Raw genomic sequence first — 14,280 nt, 5'->3', positions numbered from 1 at the left:
AGTTTTTCTTTCTTTTTCAAGCTCACAAAACTTTGGTATCAACCTCTTTTCTACATTTTCCTAGTGCGTTTTAGGTTTCGTATATTTGTTCCTGTTGCCATGCTGATGGGTGAATAACATGAAACATTATTATGACACAATTAATCAAACCACAGCGCTGTTAAACTTGCATCGTCACCGCAGATTGTGCATTAATGAGGTTTCAGTAATTCAGGTTTCAATAATAAGTCTTTCATTAATTGTTTTTTATTTATTTATTCTTTATGTAGGCTATTATAACCCCAACTTTTACTATCCAATCAAATCCCAGTCAAAATTATTTCCCACTGTATATTCTGATTTTGATAACTTGTTTTTAAGGATACTGAGCCTTAAAAACTGTTAAACTTCTCACTTAGTTTCCCTAAAAGTACATTTTTTTGTTTTTTGTTATTTTTTGGGATAAAATTTAAAGTGTTAAATGTAAAATGTTACGGGTAAAAATGTTTGGCCCAAAGCAAAATTTGGCCCATAACCATAGCATAATAATAATAATGAATTGTGTTGTTATTATTATTATTATATTTCAATTATTATTATTACTAAATAAATATATTCAACACAAATAGCAGCAATATTTAACTGTAAAATAAAAAAACAAGTATTTAAGAAAAATAATATAATGATAAAACTATATAATATAATGGTAAAATTGCTAAATTACTTGTGTATATATATTTATGGCTGTTTTCATTTCTTCATTTTCAAACATAAAACCATTAAACTTTTTGGCAGTAAACCACAGGGAGCACTAAAGCTTCTATTTTTTCAGGGTTTTTTTTTACATTTATTTGATATTTATTTCAATTAATCATGAAGCCCTAACTATCAGTGTAAAGAAGACCGTTCTGCCCCTCAAAATGACTTCAAGCCCCCATGTTACCCACTTATTAACTAGAACTATAGAGGCTGCTCTTGTTTTCATGAGGAAGATTTGAACATTTAACTTTGGCAATCAGTAGGCGTCCTGAAAGATTTCCCGATACATTAAATCCCCGTCCTAAATTTGCAGTATTTTTCTGATAACAAATCAGTGTCTGCTTATGGTATCTCAAATCTAACATGCTTTATGTACCAGCCTAATTGCTTCTGTGAAGTACTAATTAATTCCATCTCCAAATTAGAGTAATTTAGCATCTGATTAGTGCGAGCATGTCTGTTTCTAAGCAGAAGAAAAATGGCACACTTTCTGTGTCTTTCCCAGGACAGATGGCGTTTCTTTGTTGATGCAGACAGTTTGTCCCCTTGGTCTCGATGGTGAGACATTGCCCTGCTGCTAACCTTTACAGACTGAACATGGGAACTTGACTCCCTCTAAAAAGAGCACGGAGGGGAAGCTGGCACTTATCATTGGACTTTGATGCGTGGCTAAATGTTTGTAAGGGGTCGAATTGCTAACAGCGCACTTTATTTCATGGCATATGTTTTTCTCTGAGTTATTTACAGTAGCAAAGCTCAGCGATTTTCTCTTTCCACTTCTAAACAGCAGTTGCTTCTGTAGGGAATCAAGCTTTTTGTCTTCCTGTCATGAGGTCTGCCCTAAGAAGACGACAGCTGCAATGTCAAAGACACAAACCTCATCGACCTCAGAAACAACTGGAGAAACACAGACGTGTCCTCTGATCGAAACAGGATGTTTATATACATGCTGACCTCATGTTTACCCTGTGAGGTCAGAGTTCAAGATGCTAGTCAACTGTTTAACATTTAAATAATGATTTTGGACTTGGTCTGACACAATAGAGATATGATTGACACAAGGTCAGCGGTCAGTTTTTAAGTAGATATTTAACAAATGCTTTTTTGCAGCATTTTTTGGTGTTTTTGGGATAGGACAGTATAGAGTAGACAGGAAGCGAAGTGGGAGAGAAACGGGGATGGGATCAGGAAAGTCCCATGAGCCAGTACTCGAACTTGGGACGCCTGAAGCTTGCATGAGTGCTGCCCACGAGGCTATCGGCTTCGACTACAATGCATTTTTTTCATGTAGTAAATTTTAATTTGCATTTCTTAATCATTCATTTAATTGGCATAATTAATCTGGCTTATCTTTCAAGTTATTTTATTAATAAATTTTTGTGAACGATTCCTGATCAGTTTTGGTATTTAATGTTTACTTTTTATGATCCAACATTTTTTCTTGTTGAATATCCATTTTCACTTGGAAATATGTCACAAAAATGGTTCTACTTGTTACTTGCAGATCTCCCTCATGGGAAACCCTGATATAAGCTATCATTTTGGTGTGGAGCAAAAATTAGACATTTAACATGATTAGTATTGGGGCAAGCTACTTTTAGAAGTAATGCATTACAATATTCCATTACTACCTAAAAAAGTAACTAACTGTGTTACTTAGTTACTTTTATGGATGCGTTACGTAACTTCTCGTGTTACTTTTCTCCCCTGGACTGGGCTTGTGCAAATTCACGCCTGTACAGTAGAGGATGCAGCTCGAACAAACCATTCAGCTGTGCTGACATTCTGGATGGCAGAAGAATAGGACACAGCAGTTGTTTTTGTGCGAGTGAGATGTGTAAATGCATGCTCACATTTAGTCTAGATCCAATGTGCACACAACACCTCTGCATTTACTCCCGATTTCTCTCAATATGGGGACAGGATAGGTGTCAGTCAATAAATGGGAAAACAAAGTAACTTATGTTACTTATTTGAAAAACTAACTGATATTTTGTTGTAAATTTAAAAGTAAGGCGTTACTTTAATAGTTATTTGAAAAAGTAATTGATTATGTAAGTCACATTACTTATAATGCTCTACCCCCAGTACTGATCATGATATAGAAGCATTTGATGCTCTTTCAAATGGTTTCTTCATGTACCCATCATTCAGCCGTGTTACAAATTAAAATGACTTTTTAGCAATTACTTTTTTGCTACATATACTGGCTGTTTGAAACCGAGATGAAGCTGTTGACTAGAGACAACCAGCTCTTTAATAACTGCCCATCAAATATCTTCTCCAGCGGGTCTCACTTCGCCCAGCGGACCTTCAAAGTGTCTGAAGCTCTTTTCTGCATCTGATATTAAGACTATAAACATATTTAGTCAGCTGTTAAATGAGCGGTCACTACTGATCCTGTTATTTAATTACATTCATGCCAAACTCATTATCCAAACTCATCTGAGGGGCTGCAGTCATGGATTTCTACAGTATAGCATTCGATTTAATCCTCCAGAAGCTTCTAAATCCATTATGGTGCAGATGGGGAGGGTTTTTAAGACTTGCATTTAACTAATGAAAGCTCTATGTTGAAAGGTGTAGCCTTGTGGTTAAAGACCAGATGAAGTGGCTTGGCTAGTGCATGTTGATACTGCTGATATTGACATTAGTGTAGCGAGTGATTCCCCTGGCCTCATCCACACCTTTATATTCAGAGAAAAGAGATACACAAGAGGCTAATGATTCTCTGATGTGTTTCTCCTGTGAAAATCCTGCGGGAGGGAGATCACAGCATATTTTACGTATGAGTAAAGTGTGAACAGGATGCTAATGCCCTATTAATGGGGTTGAAGTGTTTTGCTAGCGAGAAAGCAGAGATCATTTCTGCACAGTGAATCTAGGTGAAAATCTGATACTGTCTGCATGCTGGACACAAAATACTGTATTAACATTCCTGCAAATTCTTTGTTGATACACACAAGTCCTTAAAATTGTTCTGTAGTCGTCAGGGAATTATGCTGAAAATCATGTTATTGTTTATCCTGATGATGGTAACCATAGTTTCAGTATCTACATATGATTACTGCTTTGAACAGTTTGCTGATGATGTAACATGTAACAATGTCCCATAGAGATTTAAGGAGGGACACAAGAGACCAAAATATCAGAGAGGGCTTTTTTGACTTGGCTAGTAAGAAACCACCGAGCACATGCCATCCGTTAATGCTATACAACACCCAGAATACCCTAGCAACACACAAAAACAATAATTCATTTGTGTGTCTTTTATTCTGAAAAGAAAATACAAAAAGCTTAGTAAATTTGCTCAAATTATTTTTTTCCACCACATTAACCATTTCCATCATAAAGAAATTGAAAAAAAAAAAGAAATATACGGTACATAAAAATGTTAATAACAATAATAAAATAATGTGATAATAATTATACATAAATAAATATATATATTATTATTTTTATGATAATGATGATAGTCAAGTCACATTTATTTTGTGCTTTATGCAATACTGATTGTTTCAAAGCAGCTTCACTGTAATAAACAGGAAAATAACTGTTAATATTGCAAAATTTGATTATAAAAACGACTTTAGATTCAGCTGTAATGCGGCTCTACACAAGACAATAGTGTCATTATTCAGCTCAATTTAGTTGGTTTAGTTCAGGTCATTAACAGTGTCAATGTTTTAAAGTTCATCAATTATGAAACAAATTAAGTTCAGTTATAAAGCAGCTAGAAGACAACAGTGATATTATGAAATTCAGTTCAATTCAATAACAGAGTAAATGTTGAAAAGTGCATCAATTATGATAGTAATGGCTAGTCAAATGATGAGAATAGTATTTTGCTGGAAACTATTGTTACCCTGGTAAATCTTTAGTTCATTTTTAAAGCATGATTGTAGTTTTAATTCCTTTCAGAATTAATTCCTTTTGAAGTTCTTGCTAAAGTTCTTGTACTTAGACTGTATGATATCAGGCTAAGATTAGCTGAAAGTGCATTGTTTCCAGTTTCCTTTAAGTTTTATCTCTTCACTGTAAATAATTTTCTTTTTTTCTCTTTCTCTCAGTTCTCACATCTCCTCCAGAGACGAGTAGCACTCTTCAGAACGAGAATGAGCTGGACAGTGAGATCCTGAAAGCTGACGACACAACGGTCACAGACTCATCCTTCATAACAGACCCTCCCTCAAAAACAGAACCAATCAGATCTGACGCAAGAGTCAGCACAGCCGGATCCAGTCCCAACCCACCGGCAAAAAAAGGTACTGAGAAGACTGTGTCTCAAAAACTGTGTTTCATTAGCTTTCTGGTGTTGCTTTATTGGATATGTCCATTCATTTGCATTACGGTCTTGTGGACTTAAAATGGCCGCCACGTGCACGTGATCGTGAAAGGGACAGTTCACCCAAAAATAAAAACTCTTGTCATTAATTACCCTCATGTCGTTCCAAACCCATAAGACTTTCCTTCATATTCGAAACACAAATTAAGATCTTTTTGATGAAATCTGAGAGCTTTCTGTCCCTCCATTGACAGTCTACGCAACTAACACTTTGACTCATTTATTTACAAAATTCATATAGTAGAAGGATGAACAGAAGAATAAAAGAGAAAACGTATCTGAGGAAAACATCTACACACTCTCGGCATTGTAGACCTCATGCATATGAACATCCACCAGACTGACTTTTTAAACACCCTTCTAAATTCGTCATCAGACGGTCGTGGCATCAAGCCAAGTCATTGTTTGTGAAGAGGGCGAGACGTGGAAACCCGGCATGGCCGTGCATCAAAGCAGGGAGCGAACCTTGGGGTGTGTGTGTTTGGGGAAGGTTCGCTGAGGGTTCTCGAACAGTCTCGAGTGTATAAGGCTTAGTCAAGTCCTTTTGATGGTGGGCGCGGGGCAGACCGGTTGCCATAGCAACAGTTCGATTCACTGGGAAAGAGTTGCATATATATTTCATTACAAGGAGGACATGCTTAACAAGAAGAATGCATAGACGAAACACTGTTGTATGCGTCTTAATTGAATTGAGCATCCTTTACCTGTGACTGTGTGACTCGCCACATTCTCTTCAATGCCGTGGGTTAAACCATCTCTGCAGTTAAAGAGCCGGAGTCACTCTTATCTTGATTGAATCAGCTCACTCCTGAGGCCGGGAAGAAAATGGAAAATGTCAGTTACAAGCCTCTAATTTACCAGGAAAGAGAAATGAAGAAGAGGGGGATCTTGAGAGACAAATTACTCAGCATATGTCTTAGGTATCATGTCGACCAGCTCTCATCAGATTAAAAGCGCCATACTTTACACTTTTTGAAGCATTTTACATTTAAAGTTGACTTAGAATGTCGTAATTTATGCTGCCTTTTTCAGTCTTCTCTCTAATCCTTAGAATCACACAGGTTTTTGTTACTGTTGCTTTTGTTTTTGTTACTGTACCTTTATACATAAATGATAGCGATTGACTGCCAAAATATGGCCATTTATCAATAAAATAAAATAAAATAAAATAAAATAAAATAAAATTCAGCTAATTTAAATGACAGGCCTGCTTTTCTATCAAAATGTGACAGCACTGTGTCAGAATTAATGCATCTAACAATCAAGCAAAGATTAAAGATATTTAACATATTATTTATATGAATGTTTACTTGTATTGAATTGTATTTGTTCTATCGTTTATAATTTTTAAAAATATATTTTTTATGTTATTACTTTTTGATATTTATGATAATATAAGAATATTGTATGTTTAAAACAGTATGTTTATAATATATATTTATAATATTTACAATATTTAACATTTTAAGTTTTTTTACTTTTGGGTATTGACGCTTGAAAACTATTTGCAAACGACTTTCTTATGTCATTGTCAACTTTAATGTAATTCGAAAGCTATGAAAAGTTAATTTTAAAGCTTAAACTGCTTTTTTCTAAACAGATGGGATGAGTTCGGAGCAACGACAGAAACAGGCCAAAAAGCGGCGAGAGGAACGGGCCAAATATCTGGGTGAGGCTTTATAAACACAACTTCTGTCCTGCCCTGTAGATCTAATGATGTGGTTGTACAACACAAAACATCTATCTAGTAACGATCGAAGTACATCAAAATATATATAATTAGGGACTACTGAGACTACAAAGTGAAGCCAAATAATAGTTAACTCAATTATACACTATTACCATGTGAAACAGTTTGTAATTTATACAAATTTAACTGCCGATACAAAGCCAGCTGGTTTCTAATGATGTTCGGTGAAGTCAGCAGCATCATGTAAAGTAGAAACTGATGTGACTGACAGATGTCCTGTGATTTGTGTTTACTGCTGCAGACCAGCGAACCCAGGAGCAAGGTAAGATACGTCACAGGATCAATCATTTGATTAAGTGGATCGTTTCCATTTTGTTCATGTCCTGTGCTCTTTGGGTCTGTGTTCTTTGTTTTTCTCATTTGGTTGTGTCCAATTTTCTTTGTCCACAATTTCATAAATCATTATGGTTAAGGAATAGTATATTAAATATACCTCATATGCACAATAATACTTTGCATATCTTTTTCCCCTGTTGTTATGTTTTTCCTATTGTTTTCCTATTGTTGTGTTTCCCTTGTTTCCTATGATTATGCATTTTAACAGAGTTCATGCTCAGTTACAATAAACTACCCATCATTTTTAACATCTATAGCAGTAGCTCAAGAACATTTGCCATTCCAAGCTACAAATTATTATGAGTACATGCATATTTCATCATTCCCATGTGCAGCTGCTTTCATAAATCCATGCATGTGTCTCATATTCTCCACTTTTAACTATCTGATAGATCCCTGCAGGCACAGGGTGAAAAATGTGCCATCATTACAGTTCATTTAGCCATGCCCCTCTCGCTCAGATTAGCTGTAATTAGCATGATTAGCCTGCTTGGCTATCAGCTCACTTTCAGCTGGAGAAACGCAGATAAACCTCAATCTCTAGCCAGCTGTTTATCGGGCCGACAAGTCCACTCATGCACCACAGCTGGAGGCTTTACATAAAGGGTTTATTGTAGTTTGGGACGAAACATCTTAGCTTGACATATGCTCTGTATACAAAGATATAAACCTAGCTTAGCTGTTAGAACGAAGCAAGCGCTGTAATGCCGGATTGCTGCTACATTGAATTGCACTGAGAATAAAATCTATTTTTCAGTGCAGTCGCACTGTCATATTGCATGAAACTAATAGGATTAGTGAGCTTGTTTAGCTCGCTAGCGGTTCACTGCAGCTGAGACCAGTGGTTTAACGTGAAGGCTGAGATCATCTTATTTTGAAGGATATAAAACAGAATTGTTATATCATTTATAAAGGACTGAAGGGTTTTATGTAATTGGATTTAGAGTAAGTCTGCTTATTGGGAGCACAAACCACATCTCTGCCACACAGTTTTAAATAGTCTGCATAAGAGACTTTTTAAGTTAATGTTAAAAGAAATTTGTGAAACTGAAATTTGTGGTACACTATTTTTATGTAGTAAAAAAGCAATATAAAAGAAATAAGGCAATATGTAAATATCTATCTATCTATCTATCTATCTATCTATCTATCTATCTATCTATCTATCTATCTATCTATCTATCTATCTGTCTGTCTGTCTATCTGTCTGTCTGTCTGTCTGTCTGTCTGTCTGTCTGTCTGTCTGTAAAAAATGGCATTACCAAAGTACCCTGTCCAAACAGCTTACTAACACATTACCAAAGTAATTTTCATTTTACTTTACTTGTCTAAAAAGATGTTAATCAACAAAATACAGACTTATTTTCTCTGTGTTCAGATTTTTGTCATGTTTGTGTTCAATCAAATTGTGTTCTTCAGTGCTTCTCATTCACATATAGCTTTTGTGTGAATCACAGCTCATCTCATTACTGAGTCACTGCATTTCCTGTGTTATACAGCCGATGTGCTTTTGAACTGAAACAGGGTAAAGTAAATACAGTGTGTCGCCCCACATGGATCTAAAGCAATGTTGTGAATGGAAGCAGTTCCCCTGTGTCTGTATTCCTCAACTCAAATCCCATCTGGACTGCTGTGTGTGTGTAGACTTAGTTATGGTTGCGGGACTGAAAAACAGGAAATTCCACTGTGTGATGTCTCGTGTGTTCCTTAAATCGGGCCTGTGAGCAGAATGCATCCAGCTGCCGCTCAGCGTGCTTGGGGTTTTAAATAAAGAGCTTTGATTGGTTTTTAATTGTTTTTGAAGTCAAACTGCTGAACACACAGAGAAAAAGGCTGTTTTATTTGCAGTTAAGTTTTTCCTCAAGCACTGATTTATAAATATATAAATATAAAAAGCATTCAGTGGTGATTAAATCGACAGCTATGGGTGAGATTGCACAATTGTGAATGATTATTAACATTAAATGAACGTAAAACAATTAGTTCTGATTTCCAAACAACCAAATAAGATATTCACATATGAGATATTTATCTAATTAATTTCTAATGACACTAATGAGAGTTTTGATAAATGAAGACCTTTTCTGAAGACCCCAGCTAACAAAAGTATGTTCTAAGAACAATTGCTAATGTTCCCATTAAGTTAAAAGATGTTTTTTATCGGTTATACGAACATTAAGAGAACATTTTATTATTTCAGAAACATTATGGGAATGTTACATGTAAATGTTCATGTGAAACGAACATCCAACTAAAACGTTTCAGGAAAAAGGTTCATCAACATAAATAATGTTTTTTGCTAATGTTTTGAGAACATTATTAAAGACCAGATAGCATTGAACTAACGTTCTGTTAACGTTACTTAAATAATGTTTGTTCATATTTTTAAGGAGAACCTCACCAGAACGTTAGCCAAAGATCTGAGAACTTTCGCTGTTAAAATGATTCTTAAATGACATGTAATTGTTAACTCTGACAGAAATTGACATAAGAAGTGGCAGCATCACCCAAAAACTCTCTCTCTCTTCTCTTTCTCAGCGGCGAAGAAAGCTCAGTGGCTGGAGAAGGAGGAGAAGGCACGGCGTTTGCGCGAGAGCCAGTTGGAAGAGCGCAGGAGGAAGTTAGAGGAACAACGACTGAAGACAGAGAAACGAAGAGCTCTGCTGGAGGAGAAACAGAGGCAGAAACTGGAGAAGAATAAGGTGTGGAGACGCCATGTGCTCAGGAAGGGGGGGCTGTGGGAGGACAAACCAGCTGCAAACATAATGTTCATTGAGCAAGTGACATACAGTTAGGGTTAGGGTTAGGGTTAGGGTTAGGGTTAGGGTTAGGGTTAGGGTTAGTATTGCAATGCAAAGCTTTTTAGGTCTCAAATTCAAAAGTCGATAGTTCAAATTTGATGAACTACCAAATTAATTTCTGTACCAGATTCTTATTAGGTGGAAAAAAGTCACCAAAATAGGGTTCATCCTTGTGTAATTGTCTTTTTCTCCACAGGAGAGGTATGAATCCGCCATAAAGAGGTCAACCAAAAAAACGTGGGCTGAGATCCGTCAGCAGAGGTGGTCATGGGCCGGCGGCTTGAACCAGACCTCCCGCAGAGAGAGTAAGTGTTGCTAGTCAAACTTTACAGTCTCATACAACTTTAGCAGACAAACTAGAGTCATTATATCCATCTAAAACAATACTGATATGAATTTGGAAACTTGACACAATATTGTTTTTGACTCCAGCAGTGTTTGTTCTGTGTCAGAGTGCTGAGATTTTACTGCGGTAGATGGTTAATAGGCGTCACCATCTGGTTATGATTTTGTTGATCCATTTTAATTTTCAAAAAGACATCAAAAAGTGAGGGAGGAAAATCATCTTATGATGGTTTCACCAACAAAAACTTGCTAATCATTGGCATCAACATCATTTCTATGGTTTATTTTTATGTTTTACTGTGGTTTTTGTATGGTTTTTATTCTTTAAAAACATTATTTCTGGTGTTGTAGGAGCTGTGATGGATGTATGTAGGCAAAGGACTGTGATATCATCTCTTTCTCTTGATAAGATGTGATTTTCTCCATATTATTAGACCAAAGAAGTTAAAAGAGATGTTAGTGTGGGATGGGCGTTGATGTGTCTACTGTATGTATGACAGTGTAATTATAACACAAATGATAAGAAGTCTATTCTTTTTCCTCTAATTAAATGTTGATGTGTCTTCAGTGACCAGTGTGTAACAGGAAGTGATGCCATGTCGGATCACTTTGTACAGTTCTACCCTGTTGAAAAGACCAGATCAGACTTATAAATTTGAAGTATGCTGGTTGGAGTTGGTAATGATGGATGACCAACATGTTTTTTATGGTTAAGCTGGTTGTGGACACCAGGATGACATGCTAGAAAACATCATCCATTAAAAAACACATGCTGGTGATAATGCTGGTCTTATCAGTAGGATAGTGCTGATTTACCTGGATAGTCTAGTATACACTACTGTTAAAGAGTTTGGGGTCAGTAAGAATTTTAAATTTATTACTTTTATTCAGCAAGGTTGCATTAAATTGATAAAAAGTGACATAATGTTACAAAAGATTCCATTTCAAATAAATGCTGTTTATTGAACTTTCAATTCAACACAAAATTCTGAAAAAAATGTATCAAGGTTTCCACAAAAATGTTAATCAGCACAACTGTTTTCAAGATTGATAATAATCAGAAATCATACTAGAATGATCATGTGACACTGAAGACTGGACACTGCATAACAGGAATAAATTACATTTTAAAATTAAAAATTAAAATAAAATATATTCAGTTATTTTAAATTGTAATAACTTTTTACAAAATTACTGTTTTAACTGTATTTACTATCAAATAGATGCAGCCTTGGCGAGCGTAACAGACTTCTTACAAAACAGTTAAAAAATCTTACCGACCCAAACTTTTGAACGGTAGTTTATCTAAATATTTAACTTTGGTCAGCATTCATGTGCCTAAAAATGGTTGTTAGCATTGTATGGAATTTACTGTACATCTTAAATGTACGATCATCTTACATGATCACAAGTTGATGCAAGAGTGGCCCGCCTCCTCCAGCTCTCCCTCCTGCAGTCTGCATGTCCCTCCAAGCGCTCCAGCTGTGCGCCCCGTCCCGCTGTCACTCACGGGGTCAGTATGAACGCTCTGCTCTCTGTGTTGCGTTCTGCAGGCAGATGCTCGGCCTCCACGGTCAACCTGCCGCGGCAGACGGAGCCTGTGATTAACAACAGGCTGTCCAAGTCCTCGGCCACGCTCTGGAACTCGCCCTGCAGAAGTAAGAACGGAGCGGCTCCCGTGTTTCACCTCCCTCCCAACCCTCCGTCTGGTTTTTTTTTTTTTGGTTCTTCAGTTGTGTTTTCTCATGAACTACTTTTGATTTGCTCATTTCTGGTGGCCTGCTTGCCTGTGCCTGTGCCCGGTGATCGATGGTCATTCTCACACCTCTCTTATTCACTTCCCCACCCCACAACCCCTCGTTCTTGTGTTGCATCGTGGGTAATCTCTACTTCCGTGCACTTTTTGATCAGCGCTCACATTGTTGCATCATAGTCTGTGATGGTTATTTATCTGTGGTCCAGTAAGTGGTGGAAATATTTCATTTCTTTCTTATTTTTGTGTTCCGGTCATCATTTTCAGTCTGTGGTGTGGGTCGTGGTGCTGGTGGCGGGTTTTTTAACCTGAGTGTGTAATTTGAAAGGCTGATTATTTATCAGTGTTCATAAAACTAAGTTAGGATACATAATATAGTATGTGCCACTTTAATTGACTAATCTGATCTTAATAAGTTCAATGGATTGATCGATTCATATAAATAAGTGATGCTGTGCAATAGTTAAGTATTTGTTAAATGTATCTGGCTGTGTTCGGATTGGAATACTTGCATACTGCTTACTGTGTACTGCTCAATTACACTGTATACTAAGGATGGGAATGTAACAGAATTTATTGCTCATTCCAAATCCACTTAACGCTTCTGGCTTATGTTTTGTTTTTGTTTTGTTTTTATGTGTGTGTGAGATAATTGGGGTGAGTTCAAAAATTACTACATTACTTTTCAAAGTTTGGGGTCAGTAAGATAGTTTAAAATTTTTGAAAGAAGTCTGTTATGTATGGACCCGTACACGACATGCGGGGGAAAAAAAATATATTGTGGCCTCAAATTAACAATTTGTTTCCACAACTCACTAATACATAAGAACGTTTTACTAATTCGTTCCCTCGTTTTGCTAAATCATGTCCACGCTGTAAAATTTCATTCCCTTGTTATAGTTGAATCAAAGCGAGGAAAGGAATTAATTCAACATGGCCACGATTTACTAAGAGAAGGGAACAAATTAATAAGTTGTGGGAATGAATACCATTTGTGGCCATGATATATATATATATATATATATATATATATATATATATATATATATATATATATATATATATATATATATATATATATATATATATATATATATATATATATATATATATATATATATATATATATATATATTGTCCACGTGTAATAGGCTCTCCAAGGCTGCATTTATTTGATGAAAAATACAGTAAAAACAATGTTGTCAAATATTGCTACAATTTAAAATGTTTCTATTTGAATATATTTTTAAATAACTAAATCCTGGGACTGCAAAGCTGAATTTTAAGTAGCCATTAATACTTTTCTGCTTAATATTTTTGTGGAAACTGTGATATATTTTTTCTGGATACTTTGATGAATAGAAAGTAAAAAAAAAAAAAAAAAAAGCATTTATTTGAAAACATTTGTCTTTGTAACACTATAAATGTTTTTACTGATACTTTTGATCAATTTAATGCATCCTTGCTGAATATTAATTTCTTTCTTTTTTTTAAATCCCAAACTTTTGAATGGTATATCAATATATATATATATACTAAAGAAATATGTTTAGTATAGTATTTAGTATGAAGAAACACTAATCAAGTTAGTGCAATCAACATTTGAAAACATCATTCAGTTCTATATATATATATATATATATATATATATACTTATTTATTTAAATATTTATGATTCTGATTAAGAACTGTTTCTCATTTCCCATCCCTACTGTATACTGCACGCTATTTTTAAAAAGTATTATGTGAAACAGTATAGCATTATGCAATGCTAAGCACTCGCAAACAGTAGTATGCTACATATCACTATGTGTAAATAACAGTTATTGTCCACATTTTCAGTCCACTCTTGTTGGTCGAATCAAATTAAAGACAAGATGTTAAAAATCATAACACTCATCATTCTGCAAATGAAAGGTCAGTTTAAGCACTTTGCATTATATACACAGCAAAAGTAGTATGCCATCTCGATATTCTATGCAAATGGATAATATGCACAGTATAAATGCTAGAACCTGCAGAGAGAGTAGTAGTATATTCTGAACATACCCTTATTTTAAGTTGATCTCCAAGGAAATAATGGGTTTTCTAGAATGCTGACATCCACATGCAGCAGAAAGTACCAGTGATAAGTCAGCAAAACTGTAGCTATGCAGATGTGTATAAATCAACATAATAACAGCATTGTGCACCGCATGGCAACTGTGTAGCT

The 14,280-nt window shown here is 35.5% G+C and overlaps 1 protein-coding gene across 4 annotated transcripts in view; it reads left to right on the top strand.

The window, feature by feature from the left end:
• The window catches only part of LOC308697741 (uncharacterized protein), a 40,142-nt gene that overhangs the window by 15,773 nt on the left and 10,089 nt on the right, over positions 1 to 14,280 (top strand). Inside the window, exons 2-7 of one of the 4 annotated variants that reach the window (XM_081377248.1) lie at positions 4,809 to 5,003; positions 6,684 to 6,752; positions 7,075 to 7,095; positions 9,708 to 9,871; positions 10,167 to 10,275; positions 11,869 to 11,973. In XM_081377248.1, the coding sequence (XP_081233374.1) occupies positions 4,809 to 5,003; positions 6,684 to 6,752; positions 7,075 to 7,095; positions 9,708 to 9,871; positions 10,167 to 10,275; positions 11,869 to 11,973 (663 nt within the window). The remainder of the gene's footprint in view (positions 1 to 4,808; positions 5,004 to 6,683; positions 6,753 to 7,074; positions 7,096 to 9,707; positions 9,872 to 10,166; positions 10,276 to 11,868; positions 11,974 to 14,280) is intronic. The other 3 variants (XM_081377250.1, XM_081377249.1, XM_081377251.1) reach the window with 3 other exon arrangements.

This window comes from Scardinius erythrophthalmus, assembly GCF_964197995.2.
Source record: "Scardinius erythrophthalmus genome assembly, chromosome: 10".
In the NCBI taxonomy this organism is placed as follows: Eukaryota; Metazoa; Chordata; class Actinopteri; order Cypriniformes; family Leuciscidae; genus Scardinius; species Scardinius erythrophthalmus.
The sequence above is the reverse complement of the archived record's forward strand: the minus strand, read 5'-3'. Positions and strand labels throughout refer to the sequence as shown.